The sequence below is a fragment of the Salvelinus namaycush genome, chromosome 36 (assembly GCF_016432855.1).
Source record: "Salvelinus namaycush isolate Seneca chromosome 36, SaNama_1.0, whole genome shotgun sequence".
Lineage (NCBI taxonomy): Eukaryota > Metazoa > Chordata > Actinopteri > Salmoniformes > Salmonidae > Salvelinus > Salvelinus namaycush.
The window spans coordinates 13,538,798-13,564,238 of NC_052342.1; the positions used below are offsets into that span (position 1 = coordinate 13,538,798).

Sequence of the window (25,441 nt, forward strand, 5' to 3'; positions counted from 1 at the left end):
TGGAAGGATTTAATAATTTGAAATGATATCTACTTATGATGAAGTAAAAGGTTTATGTTTGTCTCCTTATGATATTGTAAATATATCCAATGCAAAAAACATCTACATTTAAATGGTATTAATATTAATTCCCATATTTTCCCGTTAATTCCCACGGAAAGTTTCCACCTCTGAATATTCCCCAAAATGTGCAACCCTAGTTGAGACTATGGCAATGGGGTTAGTTGAGCAAAATGAAGTGTTTTCTTCCCAGGCGTAATGCAAGGCACTATCACTAAGATAGGAGGTAACAAAAGGCATGTTTGGTAAATGGATAAGGATCCCAGCGTTAGTTTGTACTCTCTACAGTATTGCGCCGCAGCTGCTGTCTCAGTAATGCTTCACAGACAGTTGACATTGGTGACTTGCCAATAGGTCAAAGGTAGACCTGTTGACATTCTGCAAGTCACCTTATAATTCTGCAAGTCACAAACAGGACTTTATGTGCCTACAGGTTCCTCTTCAATCAACAGTACCCCCCTATCCAGTAGGCTTATGTGTATGGCACTACATTGGTTATATTTTAGGAATATTCAATTCAGTTCTGTTTTTTATGCTCGTTTAATAAAAAGTGTTTATTTTCTCCTAAATATTGTTAACTGTTGTTCAGAGGTTACTGCAATGACATGGTGTTGCCACCTAGTGGATATAGATCGTCAATACCCCTGTGGTTAGGAACCGTATGGTCGAGAAGACCAATAATCCAACTATTGACATAAATGCGTGTCTGGATGAGGGATGAATCACTGAATTGAACACAATACATTTTAATGATATATGAGTGGTTGCTAAACATTTCTGGAGGATGCAGTGAATTAAATGTGTGTTTTACTGCTTGATAATTGGGTATATTAAATGAACTCTGGTATTTTAATCGTCCGTACGAAATACAGCTCTGGTACCTCAGGCAGCCAATACAAAAGAAAAAAGAAACACATCACATCAGAAATGATGAAGTACAAGAGCACATACAACAATCTGAACCTTTGCTCTCTCATTTTGTTTTGTCACATTGTACAGTACATTGAGAAGGCTCAATCAAAATTCATACAAATCAACAACAAAAGGCAACTTTTTTTGTTCAAGTTCTGGGAAACCTAGTTGTAGTCGAGTCAACAAGACGAGATTAGGACGGATGGCCCCCAAGACTACGGGAAAGCAAATTAAATTATGAAATTAATCATTTAAAATGGGACGTTTTTAACTGTATTACCTGTCATTATTAGGCTGTACATCTTGTTCTCTCCTACAACCCCATATAGCCATTTAGCCTGAGTGTTCGCCTCTGGCAGCCAAACACAAAGATATTACTGTTGGAACTGGAGGCTCTACTAGGAGTAATGACCAGCTGAGCTACGACCTAACGCAGAGCAGATGGCCAGCAAATGTGTGCGTGTGTGTGTGTGTAAGACAAGGAAAACAACAGTATGTAAAAGAAACAGCAGTTGGTGTAGGTCAAGTCTTAAAATCTGTGCTGCGCCGTTTGAGCTTCTCTGGGTTGTTAGAGGCCATGTGAGAGAAGTCCCTGAAGATGTCCTGGTACGTTTCATCACCTGAGGAAAACAAGACATGAGAAGAACATGAACATTTTACGTTCACAAAATGGCTGTACATTTCTGTCCTCAAACGCCCCCTTTTCTCTCCCTCAATTTATCCACATTACTACTATAAGCAGACACGCACACGCCGTTTACCTGTAGCACTGTTAAGCAGGGGCATCAGGGGACACACTGTGCAAGCAGTGCAGAACAGGCGGTCGCCTCATTGGACAAACACAAAGGCTCACACGACAACAATGAAAAAGCAGTGCACATCAGAGACTGACAGACAAGTTGAGCATCTCGGAGCACATGACATGGGAATCACAGCACTGCTCCTCCAGAGACAGACAGATTATTTGAGTTAGGCCTATTTCCTGGTTTGAAATATCCTATTTGAAACTGTGAAATATTGTGTCAGTACTGGAGTAAGTAACTTTGACTTGGCTGACAGTTTGGCCATGTGGCAATGGATGGTACACTTTGTCATACAACTCAGCACAGTAAGGTTGAATCTGTCCACAGTGAGTCCGCTGTTCCCTTTCCAGCCCAAATCTGTTGCACCGGCTGGGCCCACTGGCTAGGGTTTAGACCAGTGGTTCACAAATGTTTAAGCATGGTTCATTGTGGATTGTCCTAACAGCAGCCTAAGACCGGCCACAACACAACCCACTAATGGACCAGGAGCCGTTAGGAAAACACTCAACTTCAAATGGACAGAGTGGCTCATTCCTGTCTATACAGCTTCATGTTCTCAGTATCATTGGTGTTATTGTCGAGCAAAAGCCACGCTAAACAGTGGCAGCGTGTATACACATTGAAACAGGTTGAACACAACAATAACCGCTTAGGTGTGAAAAACGAGGAACTGGTTTGAAAAGGTTCAAATCAGCCTGGGGAAAGGGAAAACACAGTGTAATGGGAAAACCCTCAAGTGAAAAAAAGCATTTTGTGTTGGACTGAGCTTATGACAATGACATACAGCAGACTAAATTAGACTACGCAAGGTGCATAAAATGTACATGAAGAGACATATACTGTACATCAACTGCACCCAAACAATCTGATTCCTGCTTTTTCAGTCAGCATACTGTGTAATCATACAATACATGCATACATACATACATACATACATAGGACCACAGAGAGCTGTACACTATAATACATATAAGTATAAATCAGTGGAGGCTGGTGAGAGGAGCTATAGGAGGACGGGCTCATTGTAATGGCTGGAATGGAATTTTGGAACGGTATCAAACATACGGAAACCTCGTTTCACTCTGTTCCATTGATTCCATTCCAGCCATTACAATGAGTCCGTCCTCCTATAGCTCCTCCCACCAGCCTCCACTGGTATAAATAGATGTTAAACATGGCCATTGCTCAGTGTTATCATACGGTGATCTACATAGAGCCAGCATGGGCTGTAAAGTGCAGGACGGCTGACCGTGCGTTCATTCACTGTACATCGAAGTGCAACGTGGACTCACTCGTGGGTGGACATACATGTCATTACATCAACACTCTTTAAAACATCCTCTTCTTCTACAGTATGTCCTCTCTTTTCCCTTTAGTATTATATATCCAAAATGGCCACCTCTTCCCACAGAAAGACTACAGTATAGAAGCTGCTTGTTCATACATTTACCCTGTATTCTAGTTATCCTTCTAATCAAACTTCATTTAGTTTACTCCCTCTACTGAGGTACAGCAAATCGTCCATAGCCAGTAACAATTCTCAGTTTCAAGAACCTTCCACATATACGTTCCGAAGAACGTTCCCCTAACCTCTTTGTCAAAATTGTATTCTGAGAATGTTCTTTCTGAAAACACTCTTAGAAGGGTCTAGCAACGATTCCAGAAAATCTATCAGAACATATCATGCTTGACTTTAAACGTTCTAACAATGTTTCAGAGAACAAACTCAACTTGAATGTTACTGTCTAGTCCCAATTTATTGGGGTTCTGGGAACATGTCTAGTTAGCCGAGTAGCCTATGCACCTCAGCAGTACCCCTTTGCCTCCCTCTGTTCTCTCCATCAATTACGATGCAAGTCCCCCTCTCTCTACTCATTCTGCCCCCCCCCCAGTGCCCATCCACTCAGTTGGTTCTTCAAGGCCTGAAGTCCCTTCCTGGTTTGGCCTATCCCACTCCCTGTCCCGCCCACTCCCTGTCCCATTGAGTGACCTGGTTGGCCAAAGGCTCCGTCCATCTCCCGCATCTCCTTGTTCATCTTGGCGATTCGCAGCCTGTCATGGGGATAGTAGAAGGATGGTGAGGAAAATCTGCTGTATCAATCAAACAATCAATCGTTCTAGTGCCAACAAATCAACTAATACTCACAGGGTGACGATGTCAGCATTGGCGGTCTCCACGGCAATGGTGATGGGGTCTTTCTGGGTGTGGTCTCTGGCGTTGTAGTCCGCCCCTCTCTTCAGGAACAGACACACCAGCCTGGGAGATAGAGACCAGGTTAGTGTGTGCGTGTATGTGTGTGTGTGTGTGTGTATATGCTTATGCATGCGTCTGTCCTACCCAGTGTGTCCCAGTATAGTGGCGTGGTGTAGGGGTCCTCTCCCATTGCTGTCTGCTGTGTTGACATTGGCACCGTTCTGTAGCAGGAACTCACACGCTGCCAAGGAGTTCTGAAGAGACAGGGGCCAGAGTGTAGGTAAGAATTCACACAAACCAGCGTCTCTCTCTTCTGAACGTAGACACACACCCACTCACGTCCTCGCCACAGTGATCTTTCACTCACTCACCGCGGTGACGGCTTGTATGAGTGGGGTGCTGGACTCCTCGGCTGTGTTGACCCAGTTGACGTCAGCTCCGTGGGCCAGGGCGTCGGCCATGACAGGGAAATGCTGCAGCGCTGCAGACCGATATAACAACGCCCCGGGATGAAGACCAGACAGGTCCTCCTCTTCATCATCACCATCTTCACCATCTGTGTATGGAGGGATGACAAGGGGGTTTAATGTGCTTTTTAGTTTGTTTAGTCTGTTTTGGTGTGTGTGACAAAAAGTATGAAAATGTTTGCACTCGCTCTGGATAAGAGCATCTGCTAAAAGACTTAAATGTAAATGTGTGTGTGTCACCTTTGTGAATGCCTGTATTGTTCTTTTGAAAAAGATCACTCGGATTGAGCCCTGAGGGAGAGAGACAGAGAGTAGACAGAGAGGGAGAGAGGAGACAGAGAGAGAGAGAGGAGACAGAGAGAGAGAGGAGACAGAGAGAGAGAGGAGACAGAGAGAGAGAGAGAGAGGAGACAGAGAGAGAGAGAGAGAGGAGACAGAGAGAGAGAGAGAGGAGACAGAGAGAGAGAGGGGGGGGGAGAGAGGAGACAGAGAGAGAGAGCGAGGGGAGAGCGGAGACAGAGGGAGAGAGGAGACAGAGAGAGAGAGGGGGGGGGGAGAGAGGAGACAGAGAGAGAGAGCGAGGGGAGAGCGGAGACAGAGGGAGAGAGGAGACAGAGAGAGGAGACAGAGAGAGGAGACAGAGAGAGAGAGGAGACAGAGAGGGAGAGGAGACAGAGAGAGAGAGGAGACAGAGAGAGAGAGGAGACAGAGAGGGAGAGAGGAGACAGAGAGAGAGAGAGGGGGGGAGAGGAGACAGTGAGAGAGAGAGCGAGGGAGAGGGGGGAGAGAGGAGACAGAGAGAGAGAGAGACAGAGAGGAGAGAGGAGACAGAGAAGAGACAGAGAGAGATATTCAGCATAGCAGCAGGTCACCATATTACAGGTTTATCGTGCTGATTATAACAATAGACACAGGGTGTATAGACACCCAGCTTACTGCTGTGTCACCAAGTTCACAGATGATTTCTGTGTGTATGTAGGTACTAGCGTGCATGCAGCGAGGCTGAACAATGTGGAAATATTTCATTCACTCCTATCTTGATAACTTGTAGAATGCCATCTATCCTGCTAAATATCCCTTGGACAGACACAAACAACCCACAGCACCTGCACTGTTTACATTCCTGGCCTGTACACACAGGTATACTGTTATAGGACTTAACAAACTTCAACACCTACCAGTCCATCAGTAGACTGCAGGCAGAAACATATCTGTACAGAATGAGTTGCATACCTGGTCTGCTAAAAGAACTCTGTAGGCCAGCCCGGTACAGCTCGGCTTGGCCCTATAGTGTAAATCAGACAAGCGTGTATGTTCCGTCCAGTACCTGGGAGTCGTGGCAGGGTGGCCCGATTGGGTTTGGGTTTGAGTGGTGGTCGTGAGCCGGCTGGCCTCTCCTGGGTGTTTGCTCTGTTCCTCCGGGCGCTGGAGCGCCGCAGTGGAATGTTACGACCCGTCTCCGGGAGCTTCTGGATAAACTTCTTCTCCACAAACTTAGAACGAATCCACGACTCCTTATCACCCCTGAGAGGTGACAAGACAGAGACAGAGAGACAGAAAGAGACAGACAGAGAGAGACAGAGAGAGAATATGAAAGAGAAAAATTCTGTAAAAAAAAAAAGTGTCAGGTCTTTCTGCTTAAAAGCATTTTTATTTATAGAAAGAAAAATAGAATCAAAATGCACTTCATACACAGTAATGCACATTATAAAACCATATTACACAGCAGGTAAATTCAGTTCAATTCAAACCAGGCCTCACTGTACTACTATTTGACAACACAGTTGACTGCATGCATACCACTGTACATCCTGTACACACACACACACACACACACACACACACACACACACAAAACCATGCAACTGCACAGCACATTTCCGGGGAACAGTTTAGTTTACAACACAAACCACAGCTGTCGTCGTCGTGTACCTGTGTAACTTCCTGTCTGGGGTGCAGCAAAGGAGAGGAAAAGAGGAAGCTAGATCATGTAACCGATGAAAGCGCTTGATTAAAGATTTGAGCAGAACTAATATCGTCAAATTGTGTAAAGAAAAAGGTTAGCCTGCATTTAGCAGTATGCATGTATAGTGTAATACGAAAAAAAGTTAAAATCTCCCTGTAGTTTCAAGTTATGACAGCAGAGGGGGATGAAGAGTGATTTTTTATACCAGGTGCTTGTTCAACGTTGCAGATATAAATGTAAAGTACAGTACCAGTCAAAAGTTTGGACACCTACTCATTCAAGGGTTTTTCTCAATGTTTGACTATTTTCTACATTGTAGAATAACAGTGAAGACATCAACACAATGAAATAACACACATGGAATCATGTAGTAACCAAAAAAGTGTTAAACCAATCAAAATATATTTTATATTTGAGATTCTTCAAAGTAGCCACCCTTTGCCTTGACAACAGCTTTGCACACTCAAACTTTTGACTGGTACTGTATATAACTACTCTGTATACAAAATAATCATGTCCAGTCTGTACAATATATTTATATCTGAACGTTCTGTTCCACTATACTTAATAAACATTTCAATCCAATCACACTGTAACGCTGGGAAATCTTTCATGTCTGAGTGAGATTTAACGTGTCGTTGAAGGGTGATGACTCAGGACCCGAGGAATGAAGATGAGAGTTCATACCTTGGACTGGATGGGTGGGGTTTCTTGATGGTGATCTCATCAATCCGCGCCTCGTAGATCCTGTTGATGGCTGTGTTCCCCAACTCACACATCAACTACAGCACACAGAGAGAGAGGGTGGACATAATCGCTTACTTTAAAAAGGTGCAATATGCAGACATTTCCTGGTTGCAAAAATGTGAATAGTTCGCCTAATTTCAGTTTGTGTGACAAAACAAGCAAGTGTAGTGACTCATTCATTGTACCATCTGTTTGAAGATGTTGTATAAGACTGAAAGTAAAAGACGCAAAAATGAAACGTAAGACCGGGAAGCATAGAAATAGCGCACATAGAACATATCTACTGCTTCTTAGACTTGCTTTCAATGAGAATGACATATCTATTACTCACATTTCTATGTGCTTTTGGTTTGGTCGCCAAAAAAGTACATATTGCAGCTTTAAAAAATTGTCTTTACATTGTATGAAAAAAGCTATGAATTAAGATAATATTTTCTTCAAGAAAGCCATATCTGCTTAGAGCATGGACATAGTCTTACCCTGACCAGCTCTGGTTCCCAGGAGTCCAGGGTGAGGGAGCGTACTTTGGAGAAGTGGACACCCAGACTCCTGTCAGAAGGACACCGAGAAGAAGGGAGTTAGTTACATATTAATATGTGTGTGTGTGTGTGTGTGTGTGTGTGTGTGTGTGTGTGTGTGTGTGTGTGTGTGTATGTGTATGTGTATGTATATCCTACCTGTGTATCCCGGAACAGACGATACAGAGGGTGATCCCCAGGTTGATAGAGGCCCAGTCCGGACCAGGCTCTCCACAGTCGCAGCACTGCCTGTTCCCCGGGATGGCCTGGACCTGATCCAGAGCCTCGCGGCCCCCCGTCTTCTCCTGATCCCCAAACACCCCTCCTCCTGGGCTGCCCGACACTGAGCTGCAACGCTCCCTCTGTGTGTGTGTGTGTGTGTGTGTGTGTGTGTGTGTGTGTGTGTGTGTGTGTGTGTGTGTGTGTGTGTGTGTGTGTGTGTGTGAGAGAGAGAGACAGAGAGAGAGGGGGGAGAACGAGACACAGAGAGAGAGAGAGAGAGGGGGGGGGGGGGGGAGAACGAGACACAGAGAGAGAGAGAGAGAGAGGGGGGGGGGGGGGGGAACGAGACACAGAGAGAGAGGTACACACAAACATATGGAATGAGTGTTGATCACTGCACCTTCTGTAGACAATGAGTTACAACTCTGCTTCTGAAAATACAAGTGTCGTGTGTTGGGGAAAATAAATAGTATATAAGAGTATAGTAACTATAAGAGTATAGTTTACATAACTAAAGTTACTTTGGAAAAGTAGTTCAATGCATTCAAACTACTTCGTGAAAATAATCATATGTAAATCTGAAATGTCATAGACTACAAATTGCAAGAAGAGATCCCTTTGCGGTCATATGTTAACCGAATGTGTAATTTAGCCTATTAAAACACCAACAATATGTTTCAATGAGAATTAGGCAGGGCTGCTGCCAAATATTTTATTTAACAATAAAAGTAGTTCCAGTCATTAGCTACACCGCTACATAGCAAAAAAAAGCATTAACTACTGAAACCACTACCTAGATTTGAATTTAGTTTAACTACAACCAAGCTACTGCAAAATGTAGTTACATTACTAGTTGAACTACGTGTAGCTACATTACTAGTTGAACTACGTGTAGCTACATTACTAGTTGAACTACATGTAGTTACATTACTAGTTGAACTACATGTAGTTACATTACTCCCCAACACAGAGTGAATAAATAAGGTGTGTGTGTTCTCACTGGGCTGTGTGGGTCTTCTCTGCGTTCCTGGAAGGCTGAGGCTATGCTGTTCTGGACAGCACTGATCCAGCCCTGCTGCTGACGCTCTGAGTCCGCCTGCAACAGACAGCTCCTACACACACACACACACACACACACACGCACACACGCACGATTACTATGTAAATACCACACGCCCAAAACTAACATCAATGGCAACATCAGCACACACAGACAAACTGCATATACACAGACAGTACACTCACTTGGACGGTGAGACCACCTCAAAGCAGAATCGTCTCTCGTTGTCAGCGCAGACCTTCACTGTGCACAGACGCAGGTCCTCCATCACCACGGTGGGCTGCTCCTGAGAGAGAGAATAGGACACGGTCAGGCTGTGAAAGTGTGTGTTTTTTTATTATTTTTTATTCTCTTTGTGTCTGCATGGATTGCTATTAAAAATGCATTGAAAAGTAAAGCAGTGGCTTTCAAAAATTCACCTTGAATTTCTTCTGATAGACCAGTTGATTTTTCTGGATAGAGAACCAGCGCCTACAGTCGTCAGACAGGAGATCAAAAGGAGATGAGACTGAATAATGCAATCACCTTCCTAGGCTGAACCATTAAAAACCTCTCTGGGCACAAAACACCTAGAGCTGAAGAGGGCCAAATAATGGGTGGAAAGAAAAGGCAGTGAAATATATTTATATATAAAAAAGAAAGACAGAGAGAGAGACAGAGAGAGAGACAGAGAGAGAGACAGAGAGAGAGAGAGAGAGAGAGACAGAGAGAGAGACAGAGAGAGAGAGAGAGAGACAGAGAGAGAGAGAGACAGACAGACAGACAGACAGACAGACAGACAGACAGACAGACAGACAGACAGACAGACAGACAAGACACAGAGAGAGAGAGACAGAGACAGAGAGACAGACATTAAGCCCCACCCTCTTCAACATATATATCAACGAATTGGCGAGGGCACTAGAACAGTCTGCAGCATCTGAGGTCAAATGTCTACTCTTTGCTGATGATCTGGTGCTTCTGTCCCCAACCAAGGAGGGCATACAGCAGCACCTAGATCTTCTGCACAGATTCTGTCAGACCTGGGCCCTGACAGTAAATCTCAGTATGACAAAAAATAATGGTGTTCCAAAAAAGGTCCAGTCGCCAGGACCACAAATACAAATTCCATCTAGACACCGTTGCCCTAGCGCACAAAAAACTATACATACCTCGGCCTAAACATCAGCGCCACAGGTAACTTCCACAAAGCTGTGAATGAGCTGAGAGACAAGGCAAGAGGGGCCTTGTATGCCATCAAAAGGAACATAAAATTCTACATACCAATTAGGATCTGGCTAAAAATACTTGAATCAGTTGTAGAACCCATTGCCCTTTATGATTGTGAGATCTGGGGACCACTCACCAACCAAGAACTCACAAAATGGGACAAACACCAAATTGAGCCTCTACATGCAGAATTCTGCAAAAATATCCTCTGTGTACAATGTAAAACACCAAATAATGCATGAGGAGCAGAATTAGTCCGATACCTGCTAATTATCAAAATCCAGAAAAGTGACGTTAAATTCTACAACCACCTAAAAGGAAGTGATTCTCAAACCTTCCATAATGCCATCACCTTCAGAGAGATGAACCTGGAGAAGAGTCCCCTAAGCAAGCTGCTCCAGGGGCTCTGTTCACAAACACAAACAGACCCCACAGAGCTCCAGGACAGCAACACAATTAGACCCAGCCAAATCATGAGAAAACAAAAAGATAATTACTTGACACATTGGAACTAATTAACAAAATAAACTGAGCAAACTAGAATGCTATTTGGCCCTAAACAGAGAGTCCACAGTGGCAGAATACCTGACCACTGTGACTGACCAGTGAGCATAGCCTTGCTATTGAGAAAGGCCGCCGTAGGCAGAACTGGCTCCCAAGAGAAGACAGGCTATGTGCATACTGCCCACAAAATGAGGTGGAAACTGAGCTGCACTTCCTAACCTCCTGCCAAATGTATGACCATATTAGAGACACATATTTCCCTCAGATTACACAGATCCACAAAGAATTCGAAAACAAACACAATTTTGGGTGAAATACCAGTGTGCCATCACAGCTGTAAGATTTGTGACCTTTTGCCACAAGAAAAGGTCAACCAGTGAAGAACAAACACCACTGTAAATACAACCCATATTTATGTTTATTTATATTCTCTTTTGTAGTTTAACTACTTGCACATCGTTACAACACTGTATATAGGCATAATGACATTTGAAATGTCTTTATTCTTTTAGAACTTCTGTGAGTGTAATGTTCACTGTACATTTTTACTGTTTGTTATCTACTTCACTTACTTTGGCAATGTAAACATGTTTCCCATGGAAATAATGCCCTTGAATTGAATTGAGAGAGCGAGAGAGAGAGAGAGAGAGAGAGTCTAGATTCATAACACAAGGTCAAATCATGACCATGAGGTCAGTGATCTTCAGGTTGGAAAGTCAGAGCTCTAGAAAGAGGCCCGAGTTCCCGAGTTGGGATTCCAAGTCCGACTTCCCAGCTATTTTGAACGTGGCAAGTGAGTGATGGAGAGAGCAAGAGAGAGAGAGGAGAGAGCAAGAGAGAGAGAAAGCGAAAGAGGGGGAGAACAACATACAGCACAGAAACAGAGAAAGAGAGAGGGAAAGAGAAATCGAAAGGTAAGGTAACATACCTGCTCCAGGTCTTGAAGGCATTGCTAGCTCTCTTATACAGGTAGCCCTCCATGGCGATACCGTTGGGTGCATCAGCACAGAAATCCATTAAGGAGTTATCATAGGAGACATCCTACCAACACAACATAAACACAAACATATACATGACTGTAGGGAAGGGATGTTAGTATCAGGACGTAAATATCATTTTAATGCAGTGATACCAGTTGATCCCCAAGCTATGTTTGAAAGAAAATGATGTCATAAAGTCTTCCTGTCTACAGTGCCTTCGGAAAGTATTCAGACCCCTTGATTTTCTCCACGTAGTTACATTACAGCCTTATTCTAAAAATGATTTTCATTTTTTCCCCCTCAATCTACACACAATACCCCATAATGACTAAGTGAAAACAGGTTGTAGGAAACTTTTTATTTACATAAGTATTCAGACCCTTTGCTATGAGACTCGAAATTGAGCTCAGGTGCATCCTGTTTCCATTGATCATCCTTGAGATGTTTCTACAACTTGATTGAAGTCCAACTGTTGCAAATTCAATTGATTGGACATGATTTAGAAAGGCACACACCTGTCTAGATAAGGTCCCACAGTTGACATTGCATGTCAGAGCAAAAATCAAGCCATGAGGTCGAAGGAGCTGTCCGTAGAGTTCCCGAGACAAGATTATGTTGAGGCACAGATCTGGGGAAGGGTACCAAAACAATTATGCAGCATTGAAGGACCCCAAGAACACAGGGGCCTCCATTATTCTTAAATATAAGAGTGTTTGGAACCACCAAGACTATGCCTAGAGCTGGCTGCCCGGTCAAACTGAGCAATCGGGGGAGAAGGGCCTTGGTCATGGAGGTGACCAAGAATCTGATGGTCACTCTGACAGAGCTCCAGAGTTCTTCTGTGGACATGGGAGAACATTCCAGAAGGACAACCATCTCTGCAGCATTCCACCAACCAGGCCTTTATGGTAGAGGGGCCAGATGGAAGCCACATGACAGCCCGCTTGGAGTTTGCCAAAAGTACTGAGTAAAGGGTCTGAATACTTAACTAAATGTCATGTATTTCCATCAAAAAAAAGATCCAAAAAACAGTTTTTGTTTTGTCATTATGGGGTATTGTGTGAAGAAAAAACGGTTTAATCCATTTTAGAATAACGCTGTAACGTAACAAAATGTGGAAAAAGTCAAGGGGTCTGAATACTTTCCGAATGCACTGTATATCCTCAGAGGATGGAGAGCTAGCGTAATCACATGGAAGCCATCATGGAGGTCTGTGATTATCTTCTTTCTTTACTGTAGTGTTTGGTTCCAGCCGTGTTTACCTTTTTCTTAATGGCAGCGTGTCTCTGTTCCATGTCTCTCTTCTCCCTGGCGGAATTCAACACTAGTTGAGTGTGCTGTGTATGAGAGGGAGAGAGAAAAAGTCAGGCACAATCAATTTCATTTAAAAACCAAACAAATCCAATAGGGACAGAATCGAGATACTCGTTAGTGTTTTGTTTCCTTGCCACGATACTAACTTCTTTAGGAAAACAGCCCTAACATTGGAAACACGCATCATTATGTCGTCATCCAGAGTCACATGTATTTATTTTCCAAGACATAGCAACCAAAATGTTTACATACAACAGGTTTCTAAAAGACCATAGAGTTGTCTACTTTGTGTTCTCATTTTAGCCATTGAAACAAATAGTGCGATACTGGTATGGCCACAGTCCTAGAATCCAATATTTCAAATGATGCACATTATCCTAAATAACACAGCAGTTCAGCATGATAGGTCCGTTCAGGCAGGCAACTAAATAAAGAGAATAATGTACACAGTATACTGGACAGTATGTTTTGGGATATAGAGTTGTAAAGATGAATGTAGAAACTGTTGAGGAAAATCAGGCGAGGAAATAAAGGGCTTCAGGCTTGTACAGCGTTCAGGTGGAGGTCAGGGAGTCCTTCACTCCAGACTTCCTCCTCTGGGGAAAACAGGAAGGAGGAAGTGCTGAACCTCTCCCAACTTCTGGCCGATGGATCGAGGAAAACTCTCCAGCAGCTTCGTATAGCAGTTTTACTTTCACTCCCTCTCTCTTTCTCATAAAGATTTCAGATGATCCAGCAGTCTTTAAGCAACTTCACTCTCATTCTTTCTCTCTCTCATTCTACCTCGCAATCCTTCACCATTTCCTGTAACAGCAGGAAGAGCTAAAATCAGTCTTTGTGGCTTTAAAATGGTCCAGTGAAAGGTGACTTGCTTTCCGGTTTCAAGCTGCTCTCGGATGTGCAGACTATTTAACGCACTGGTTAGTTGTAGTCTACTGTTGACTGCAGTCCTAGAGCTCCATGTCTGACAGCACGTCCAGTTATGCTACAGTGCCCATCCAGCGTAGCACTAACATGACGAATGACTAGATGAAAACATGCAAGCACATGGACACACACATATTCGCTCACACAGGTGCACACACACACACTTTCTAAGTCATGTGAAATATTTCCTGTTGATGGTGCCCACACTGTTTCCTGTCACGATGAGAGGGACTTTTACCTTGTGACTTCCTCGTCCCTCCTGGCAACATTGTCAGGACTCGTGTACTAATCCATCCATGGAATCAACTGCTAGAATAAACCTTCCATCTAAGACAGGGGTTCCCAACCTAGGGGTCACGCCCCACATATTGGGTGTGCCAACGTGCAGGACCGTCCTTGATTTTTTTTTTTTTTACAATTCATGATTGTTTATACTGATCTAAAACTACACATAAATCTGCGATGCTTTAGGATAGAAACAAGCGGAAGAGGAAGACGCGATATCTTTGGTTTGTCTCTATGACATTCAGAAGCTGAGCTACGACCTTCTAAAGTCGAGGAGTCAAAGAAATTGGATTTTGCTTGGGAAGTCACCTTATACAATGTGGGACTCTGTCGCAATCAATTGATCTATTCACTTTCTGTAAAAGAGAATATGTACAATGAAATTGAAAACTGAAATCATATATTTGGTAGCGGAATACCATTTGAGGAAATCAAGTCTAGCCTTTATTTTCCTTATCCATTAAATAGCCAATCTAAAAGAGTCTAGTTAAACTATGGAAAATAGCAGGAAATTTGCTTCAAAACAAACTAATTCCTAGGTCCCTCAAATTAAACTAAATCAAGCTGGTGGTGTTTTTATTAGAGGCTATCTCAATAAAAAAGAAAAAATAATTTTTTTTAAGGGGAGGGGGTTGCGTCGTGCCATTTCTCCAATGTAAAGAAATAGGGCCCTGGGTAAAAACAGAACACTGATCTAAGAGAAGAAGTCCCCTCCTCTTCCACTCACTTTCATTAAACTATTTTACTTCACTCTCTCTGCTCGCTAATGTCAACATCTGAACAACATGCACTGCCGTTCAAAAGTTTGGGGTCACTTAGAAATGTCTGTGTTTTTGAAAGAAAAGCACATTTGTTGTCCATTAAAATAACATCAAATTGATCAGCAATACATTGTAGACATTGTTAATGTTGTAAATGACTATTGCAGCTGGAAATGGCAGATCTTTTTATGGAATATCTACATAGGCGTACAGAGGCCCATTATCAGCAACCATCACTCCTGTGTTCCAATGCCACATTGTGTTAGCTAATCCAAGTTTATCATTTTAAACTGCACCTGTACATAGCCCATCTGTAAGCAGCCCATCTATCTACCTCATCCCCATACAACTGTATGTATTTATTTATCCTGCTCCTTTGCACCCCAGTATCTCTACTTGCACATTCATCTTCTGCACATCTACCTTTCCAGTGTTTAATTGCTATATTGTAATTATTTCTCCACCATGGCCTATTTATTGCCTTAACTCCCTTATCTTACCTCATTTGCACTCACTGTATATAGACTTTTTTGTTTTCTTTTTTTCTACTGTATGTTTTGTTTATTCCATGTGTAACTATGTTGTTGTATGTGTCGAATTGCTATGCTTTATCTTGGCCAGGTCGCAGTTGCAAATGAGAACTTGTTCTCAACTAGCCTACCTGGCTAAATAAAGGTGAAATAAAATGTTTAAATAAAAAATTTAAAAGGCTAATTGATCATTAGAAAACCCTTTTGCAATTATGTTAGCACAGCTGAAAACTGTTGTCAGATTAAAGAAGCAATAAAACTGGCCTTCTTTAGACTAGTTGAGTATCTGGAGCATCAGCATTTGTGGGTTCGATTACAGGCTCAAAATGGCCAGAAACAAAGACCTTTCTACTGAAACTCGTCAGTCTATTCTTGTTCTGAGAAATGAAGGCTATTCCATGCGAGAAATTGCCAAGAAACTGAGGATCTCGTACAACGCTGTGTACTACTCCATTCACAGAACAGCGAAAACTGGCTCTAACCAGAATAGAAAGAGGAGTGGGAGGCCCCAGTGCACAACTGAGCAAGAGAACAAGTACATTAGTGTCTCTAGTTTGAGAAACAGACACCTCACAAGTCCTCAACTGGCAGCTTCATTAAATAGTTCTTGCAAAACACCAGTCTCAATGTCAACAGTGAAGAGGTGACTCCTTGATGCTGGCCTTCTAGGCAGAGTTGCAAAGAAAAAGCCATATCTCAGACTGGCCAATAAAAAGAAAAGATTAAGATGGGCAAAAGAACACAGACACTGGACAAAGGAAGATTGTAAAAAAGTGTTATGGACAGACGAATCTAAGTTTGAGGTGTTCGGATCACAAAGCATGGTGGAGGCAATGTGATGGTCTGGGGGTGATTTGGTGATGGTAAAGTGGGAGATTTGTAACGGGTAAAAGGGATCTTGAAGAAGGAAGGCTATCACTCCATTTTGCAACACCATGCATTACCTTGTGGACAGCGCTTAATTGGAGCCAATTTCCTCCTACAACAGGACAATGACCCAAAGCCCAGCTCCAAACTCTACAAGAACTATTTAGGGAAGAAGCAGTCAGCTGGTATTCTGTCTATAATGGAGTGGCCAGCACAGTCACCAGATCTCAACCCTATTGAGCTGTTGTGGGAGCAGCTTGACCGTATGGTACGTAAGAAGTGCCCATCAAGCCAATCCAAATTGTGGGAGGTGCTTCAGGAAGCATGGTGTGAAATCTCTTCAGATTACCTCAACAAACTGACAACTAGAATGCCAAAGGTCTGCAAGGCTGTAATTGCTGCAAATGAAGGATTCTTTGACGAAAGCAACGTTTGAAATAATAATTGTGTCCTTCAATTATTTATAACCTTGTCAACATCTTGACTATATTCTCTATTCATTTTGCAACTCCTTTCATGTATGTTTTCATGGAAAACAAGGACATTTCTAAGCGACCCCAAACCTTTGAACGGTAGTGTACTTGAACAGATCTCTTCCTTCTTCATGAATTTGGTTTATCCAACACACTTCTCCCTCTCACTGCTGTCCTTGAGCTGTTCTTGTCTATTGATGTTCTGTGTTATGTCATGTTTCATGTTTTGTGTGGACCCCAGGAAGAGTAGCTGCTGCTTTTGCAACATCTAATGGGAATCCTAATAAAATCCCCCCCCCCAAACAAAGCCCCCACTTGTCCTTGTTACCTCTTCACTCAGGGTGCGTCGATAGTCGGCCAGCTCAGAGAGGGACTGGTGACCTTGTTGGAAGAATTGGGACTGGGCCTCCATCATAGACACCATCTGACAGAAACCCAGAATAAAACTTCCTCATACACTCAGACTAAACAATACATGCAGCCACAAAGACAAGTCAACAACTGCTCAAGTCAACAAATCATTAGACACCCACATGTGGACTCGACCGTGCGACACTTGAAATATTTCCGACAATAAAAGTTCCCACGTAATGAAACTCACCGCCATCAGAATGTCCGTCTTCTTCTTGGCCTCGATGACATTGATCTTGGACAGAGGACGAGTGAGTGAACAGGAGAGGACAGAACATGTGTGTTGGTATGACTGCAGCTAGTACTAACCACTGGGTATTAATAGTTACCAGCCTGCTACAGGGAAAACCCTTAGGCAATGCTGTTAGCATTCCCCACGGCAAAACACATGTCACTAAGCAGAGGTGCTGTTGCATATTTTATCAATGCCATTTGTTAGAAACATGTCCTGGTCCTCCTGACAAATCTCTTATGTAAAATTCTCTCTAGTATTTGGTTTGAGGCCTTCCAGTAGTGGCATGTCATCAAACAGAAAGCAAGCAGTGTAATGAACAAGATTCCAACATGAGCTGGAGACTACAACTGATAGTTTCAACACTAGTTGTCTGTAACTCAATTCCAGGCAAACCACTTCAAACCAGGCCCAATGTGTGTGAGCGCGTGCATGCGAGTGTGTAAGTGAATATTTTGTCTGTAGCATCCTTACCATCAATTAACCAAGTTTGGTCCTTCCCCAAAATACACTCTCATCCAGCTTTGATGACCTCACCTGCAGTACGTAGTCGAGGGCCCCGGAGCGGAAGGTCTTGCGGGCATTGAGGAGGGCATGGCTGGCTTCCTCCACCTCGTGCTGCTTCCCCCGGGGGGCCTGAGCGTTCCTGCCCAACGCCGCCTCCAGACTCTCGCTGCCCCGCTCAAACTCCTTACGCACATCCTTGAACCGACGCACGTCCCTGGGAGAAGGGGGGGGGGGGGGGGGGGGGAGAGGGAAGAATGAATGTGGCCCATAAAGATGTGGGTGGGACTGGGGGATGCTGTGACAGCAGTCTATGGTCGTGGTGTGAAACAATACTAAATTATTAAGGAGTGCCAGACTCACTCACTCTTTCACAAAACTCTGCAGTTTCAACTTCACCGACTTCTGTGTGGTCTCAATCACATCCTAGGAGATAAAGAGAGAGAGAGAAATAGAGGGAAAGAAGGGGGGTGGGTTAAATGGAGAGAGAGAGGAAGAGAAAGAGAGAGATACTCAGACACCTGACATTTAAAAGTGGTTGCTACAGTAACTAATGTTGTTGGCAAGCGATGCACAGTAGAGGAGTCCAACTCACCCCCTGAGCTTCCAGAATCACTTCCAGCTTCTGGGAGAATTTCTCCAAACACTCCTACGAGAAAAGAACACGGAATGAGTTTAAGTTATTTATCAATGGTTGAATACAATACAACTTCCACTTACATTTTAGTCATTTAGCAGACGCTCAATTAGGGTTAAGTGCCTTAAGGGCACATCGGCAGATTGTTCACCTAGTCGGCTCGGGGATTCGAACCAGCAACCTTTTGGTTACCGGCCTAATGCTCTCAACCGCCAGGCTACCTGCCACCCTTCCCTTCCTAAGAATGTACTATGATAAAGACATAATTATAAACTGGGTGGTTAGAACCCTGAATGCTGATTGGTTGACAGCTGTGGTATAGCAGACCGTATACCACGGGTATGACAAAACATTTATTTTTACTGCTCTAAACTACGTTGGAAACCAGTTTATAATAGAAATAAGGCACAAAGGGGTGTGGTATATGGCCAATATACCACAGCTAAGGGTTGTATCCAGGCACTCTGCGTTGCGTCGTGCATAAGAACAGCACTTAGCCGTGGTATATTGGCCATATACCACACCCCCTCGTACCTTATTGCTTAAGCATATAACACTAACCATAACTTAACACAACACTATGTAATAGCCCTATATACAGATCGGTCCCTCCTACACTGATCCCAAATCAGTGGTTCGAGTGTAGTTCCCAGCATCTCTATAGACTCACCCCCATCATGTTGTCCCCAGAACAGTGGTGGCCCAGCTCTTTGAGCCCTGTGACAAAGCTCTTGCTGGTCTGACAGTAGGCCCTGCCAGCCTCCAGCATGGAGTGGCACTGCTTCACCAGCTACACAATAACACAATGTGTCAGGATTCAACACAACACAATTCCATGTTGCAAAAGACATCAAAACACACTACAATGCATACAGCATGACACAACATTTCAATATGACATGGGGTAACACGACATGACATCAGCGACAAATATGATCACTGTCCAGACGCAAAATAGGTTGAGACTCACAGGAATCGGAACATTGATGACCAAAGCATCTGAAAATGTTATGCGCACCAATCCCTTATGGGAATTTGGAAGATCAAGCGATTGAAAGTACAATGTGTGGTCAGTTACTTGTTCTCTGGTAACAATAGGGTGGGGAAGCGGTACTGGAGTTAGTTCCCTTCAACTCAGGTGAAACACCATGTCTATCACAGTTCATAGTCACTACTAAGAGGAAGAAACTGACCCTGTCCAACTACTTCCTCTACGGTATGGATGGCTGGAGTGTTTATAGAAGTAGTGGTTAGATACTGGGAGCATAACGGAAAAGTGGGGAGGTTTGGAGAGAACATTGTGTGTGTGTGTGTGTGTGTGTGTGTGTGTGTGTGTGTGACTCTCTCACCTTTTCTAATCGCGTCTCCAATTCACTGACATCTCCTTCCACCACTTCAATGTCAGCCCTGGATGAAACACAGACACACGTCGCCACATTACTCGGCACATTAAGCCACACCACCACAGACAGAGGGTTTTATCCAATGCATCTACACCATCCTGGACAATGTTGAGCTGCTTGCACAGTGCTATCCGATCTACAGCAAAAATGTCTGTGGCTGTGGTATCGGACGTCATGAGAGTTCAGTCACCAACAGTACACATGATGCTTCAAATGATATCTGGTACGGTTTATAAAATGGGCCTGTCAGAAGGGCAGTGGAAGGAGATTGTGACTGCTGTGACAGTTAGTCTGTGAGTCAGTATCTCCTCTGTTCTTTCTCACATCAAGGGCCCAACAGTGTGGTTTCCGCTGCCTTCCACCAAAGACAGAGACACTGAGAAAGCAGAAAGACAAAAAGAGAGAGAGAGAGAGAGAGAAGGAGTGCAGCAGATGGAGAGAGAGAGTGACAGAGAGAGACAGAGAGAGCTATGAGAGAGAGAACAGACTCAGTGATCATAGCCTTGCTATTGAGAAAGGCCGCCGAAGGCAGACCTGGCTCTGAAGAGAAGACAGGCTATGTGCACACTGCCCACAAAATCAGGTGGAAACTGAGCTGCACTTCCTAACTTCCTGCCAAATGTATGACCATATTAGAGACACATATTTCCCTCAGATTACACAGACCCACAAAGAATTCGAAAACAAATCCAATTTTGATAAACTCCCATATCTATTTGGTGAAATAACACAGTGTGCCATCACAGCAGCAAGATTTGGGAACAGGTTGCCACAAGAAAAGGGCAACCAGTGAAGAACAAACACCATTGTAAATACAACCCATATTTATGTTTATTTATTTTCCTTTTTGTACATCACTACAACACTGTATATATACACATAATATGACATTTTAAATGTCTTTATTCTTTTGGAACCTTTGTAAGTGTAATGTTCACTGTTAATATTTTATTGTTTATTATCTATTTCACTTGCTTTGGCAATGTAAACATATGTTTCCCATGCCAATAAAGCCCCCTAAATTGAAATATAATTGAGAGCTATGAGAGAGAGAGAGAGAGAGAGAGAGCCATGAGAGAGAGAGCCATGAGAGAGAGAGCCATGAGAGAGAGAGAGAGCCATGAGAAAGAGACATGAGAGAGAGAGAGAGCCATGAGAAAGAGACATGAGAGAGAGAGAGAGAGAGAGAGAGAGAGAGAGAGAGAGAGAGAGAGAGAGAGAGAGACAGACATGAGAGAGACAGACATGAGAGAGACAGACATGAGAGAGACAGACATGAGAGAGACAGACATGAGAGAGAGAGAGAGAGAGAGAGAGAGAGAGAGAGAGAGAGAGAGAGAGAGAGAGAGAGAGAGAGAGAGAGAGAGAGAGAGAGAGAGAGAGAGAGAGAGAGAGGAGAGGGTGTCTGTTTGTCTGCTGGTAGTGTAGTAGAGACAGTGGCTGCAGTTTATTTAGCTCAGTACGGTTGACATTGAAATGGGACTAGCATGACAGAGGTACCAATACAAGACTGACAAAGGTTTGGTGGGGGGACAAAAGACAGTAGAAAAGAAAACTTTGAATAAGGGCAAACATAGAATTGATGAGGACAGAACAAAGCCTGTGTCATTAGACACACATCATATTCATTACCCTCTGAAAGAGTGTGTGTGTGTGTGTGTGTGTGTGTGTGTGTGTGTGTGTGTGTGTGTGTGTGTGTGTGTGTGTGTGTGTGTGTGTGTGTGTGTGTGTGTGTAAGATGATACTAAGGTGATATAACTGTCTATGCATTTGTATGAGTAAGTGTGCCTGAGAGAGAGACCTCAAGTTTCCACGGTGATCCACCCCCAAAAAACACACTTCCTGTCTCTTGTTTATCACGTCAGTATCTCTCGCTTCACTTCCTGTTCCACTCCACAACCCCAGGCCGCCCCCGGTTACCTAGCAACGGGAGGCAGACGTTTGTATACTGCGGTAGCCTCTCTTTTCCACTTTCATACATCTTTCCCGAATGTCCCTCTCTCTTCTATCCTTCTTTCACTTCTCTCTTTTCTATTCTTTCAAAGCCTCTTTTCTCCAAATGTCACCCTCTCCTCCCTCTCCAGTCCTTCACACTAGCTGTGTGTGAATATGAAGGCCTACCAGAGTTCGACCATGGCCTACATCTAAAACCTTCTCCTCCCCCCTTTTTCTCCTCCCCCCTTTTTCTCCTCCTCCACCTCCTCTCTCTCTGTTCTCTGTCAAATATGAGACCTCACCGCTGCAGAATGCACCAATGACTGCCGCAAACATGTCAAACTTTCCGACACTGCGTGTTCCTCCCAGAGAGACCGTGAGCCAAGAATGAAGAGAGCGAGAGAGAGAAGAGAAAGAGAGAAAGAAAGGGACAGAGAGAAAGAAAGAACAAAAGAGAAAGAAAGAGTGAGAAAAAGATAAAAGGTCTTTAAAAACTTGCAATGTTAATCAAACAAGAATTAAGAAAAGATAAAACAGCAAAGGCCGAGAGACAAAGAAAGGGCAAGAGAGTAAGAGAGTCTAACCACCGTCACGTCTTCTGATCTGCCAGCTAAAAAAAGGGAGGCACACCCAATGCAACAAACCTCTTATTAGCTACATTCAAAACTCAAAAATACACTTCCCTTTTGGTCTTATGTTGTGTTTCTTTTAGAGTTCAAATATATACAGTTTTGACTCTCTGAAAGAGAATAGGCCAAGCAGAGGTTGGTGTGCTGCATTCCTACATTGACTTACAACCATCTTGGTGGCATATGCTCCTAAATATTGTGCTGTGTGACCTAGAATTTTGATTAGCACCAATGCACCTAATACATGAATAGCAAAATTCAACATTTGTGTTTCGCATGGCTGATGTTACATTTGTATCATATTTGTTTTAACTAACATTTTAAAGTTGGGAGCACCAGTGCTACAAATGAAAAAGTCATTTTAGTTGTATAAAATTGTATAAATACTCTTTCATTCCAGCACTCAAAAACAGTCCAAAACAATGAGAAAAAGCAGTGTCTCGCCGCAATGGCCAAAGAAACCCATTCGACTCATCACAGTAATAAATGGGACCCCAAGCAAGAGGCAAGACCCCAAACGATCTGCAGGGCTGACACTCATTTGACAAGTTCATCATGTGGTTGTGCTGAATGACCTACAATGGTGTAGCCCAACACACTCTAGGCCTATATGCCAACTCAAGATAATATTGTTCAGGTAACTTTGATCTAAAAAAGAATGTCATCACTTCTCTATTTCCTCAGTTAGGGTGGATGCAAGCATCATTTGTCATAATTTTACCCTCTGTGGACATGTGACAGTTCTGAAACTATCTGAATAATGTATTGCAAAAACATAGAGTAGACCTACCCTTTAATTGGGTATTATAACTTATTGTAACTGTAATAAAATGGTAGTCACATACATTTATGCACCGTTTACAAAATAGCTCTCACCTTACAATGTAACTGAATGAATAATGCATATATGTAGATTCTTGCCTAAATCATAAATTTTTTTATTCATTGGCTAATCTAGATTTACCTGAATCGGGGGGAGTCTTTGAGACACTCTTCAAAGTCCAGTTTGACAGTCATCCTTCAGTTGGTTTGATACAAATTACACCAACAACGCAAACGCAACTACTTCTATTGATATTGAATGACATGGGACAGTGGGTGCGAAAATGTAATATAGGTTATATAGCCATATGTAAGATATATCTTACATATTAAAAGTATATTGCATTGTTTGTAGGTTTTTCCATAAATAACTTGTGTTCTCTTGAATTATATTCTTCTCGACATCAAGTCATGACATTAGGTGTCAGTGAATCAATCGAATCGCGCCTCTCTCTTATTGGACTAATATGTTATTACTGAATTGATTAGAACCATTTAAATAATCAAATAACTGCAATCGATTAGTTCATGATAGACACGTTTCTCCACTTCGCTCATATTAACTCCTTTTTCTATGTACTTTGATGTGCCTTTGCGTCACGAAAATTACGAAAAAATGCCCAAAAAACGTATCGCAAGGGTTGATCATTCCACGGCGAATAATCCAACATCAATAAAAAAAAACATATGTACCGCTGTTGCAAATAAGATTAAACAATCATTGGAATTTCCACTCGAGGTCCCCCGGGGTGGCGAGGGTGACACTGTAACGATACAATCCTATTCTATCTCTCTCACCCGGCCGGTCCACCCACTCACACTATTTCCGGGTATGCAAGTACATGCACCAACACAGATTGTTGAATATATTGACAAGATATTCGAGTGACCGCGCTAACGTTGGAAATACATGTTCTCAAAAATGGAACGCATGAGGGCGGAGGCCAGATCAGGTGGGACGATTCTAGCCAATTAGAGGGCAGATACACAAACAACAAACCATAGAGATAGATCGAGGACTGATTTTTGTATCTGTGCCATTATAGCGTCAGTGATAACATGGGCAGCGCCATTGAGGCTCCATCTACATTTTAAGGTAGTCAATGTTCTTCTTCTCCATTGGCTGATTGCTACCAACTGATAGGAATCCCCACCCAGTTGACAACTTTATAATGGTGGAAGCCTTCAATGGGAAAGTCTATGCCAAAAGTACCAGTCAAAAGTTTGGACACACCTACTCATTCAAGGGTTTTTCTATATTTTTACTATTTTCTACATTGTTGAACAATAGTGAAGACATCATACATATGGGATAACACACATGGAATCATGTAGTAACCAAATAAGTGTTAAATAAATCAAAATAAAATTTAGATTTTAGATTCTTAAAAGTATTCACCCTTGATGACCTTGATGACAGCTTTGCACACACTTGGCATTCTCTCAACCAGCTTCACTTGGAATGCTTTTCCAACAGTCTTGAAGGAGATCCCACATATGCTGAGCACTTGTTGGCTGCTTTTCCTTCACTCTGCAGTCCAACTCATCTCAAACCATCTCAGTTGGGTTGAGGTTGGGTGATTGTGGAGGCCAGGTCATCTGATGCAGCACTCCATAACTCTCCTTCTTGGTCAAATAGCCCTTACACAGTCTGGAGGTGTGTTGGGTCCTTGTCCTGTTGAAAACAAATGGTAGTCCCACTAAGCGCAAACCAGATGGGATGGCGTATAGCTGCAGAATGCTGTGGTAGCCATGCTGGTTAAGTGTGCCTTGAATTCTAAATAAATCACCGACAGTGTCACCAGAAAAGCACCCCCACACCATCAGGTGTGTCCACACTTTTGACTGGTGCTGTACATATTCCTCACTTCATGGGCTTCTTTTTCGTGGACAGATTTTGGGCAGAGTAAAACCTCTCCCTTCGCCTCTTCCTCTCTGACTAACAGCAAAAAGCTGGTGGGCAGTGATGTGGTGGTAATTAACATGAAGAGGGTATGATTCTATGAGGGAGAAATTGCACCTGGGATAAGTGGAATATTAAATTTATTCTAAGAGGTAGTTATTATAAC

The 25,441-nt window shown here is 43.1% G+C and overlaps 1 protein-coding gene across 1 annotated transcript; it reads right to left on the reverse strand.

Annotated features, from left to right (window-relative positions):
- Window positions 1-790: 790 nt before the first annotated feature.
- On the reverse strand, window positions 791-24,156 carry acap1 (ArfGAP with coiled-coil, ankyrin repeat and PH domains 1). The gene is made up of 23 exons (XM_038976125.1): window positions 23,515-24,156; window positions 19,933-19,990; window positions 19,254-19,373; window positions 18,542-18,595; window positions 18,314-18,372; window positions 17,980-18,163; window positions 17,401-17,445; window positions 17,128-17,223; window positions 12,905-12,979; window positions 11,591-11,703; window positions 9,369-9,420; window positions 9,135-9,235; window positions 8,890-9,001; window positions 7,827-8,029; window positions 7,629-7,698; window positions 7,090-7,184; window positions 5,764-5,960; window positions 4,677-4,727; window positions 4,341-4,525; window positions 4,114-4,223; window positions 3,922-4,032; window positions 3,766-3,827; window positions 791-1,592 (listed from the first exon to the last, which is right to left on the reverse strand). Exons 1-23 carry the CDS (start codon window positions 23,565-23,567, stop codon window positions 1,495-1,497), a joined length of 2,304 nt encoding a protein of 767 aa, XP_038832053.1. The 5' UTR covers window positions 23,568-24,156; the 3' UTR covers window positions 791-1,494.
- Window positions 24,157-25,441: the final 1,285 nt, after the last annotated feature.

Coding starts and splice junctions, on each gene's coding strand:
- acap1 (XM_038976125.1), bottom strand. CDS start 23,567: ATGACTGTCAAACTGGACTTTGAAGAGTGTCTCAAAGACTCCCCCCGA. Junction 18,596..19,253: donor CTGGGGACAACATGATGGGG/GTGAGTCTATAG, acceptor CTTTTCTCGTAG/GAGTGTTTGGAGAAATTCTC. Junction 17,446..17,979: donor CCCTCGACTACGTACTGCAG/GTGAGGTCATCA, acceptor CCTCTGTCCAAG/ATCAATGTCATCGAGGCCAA.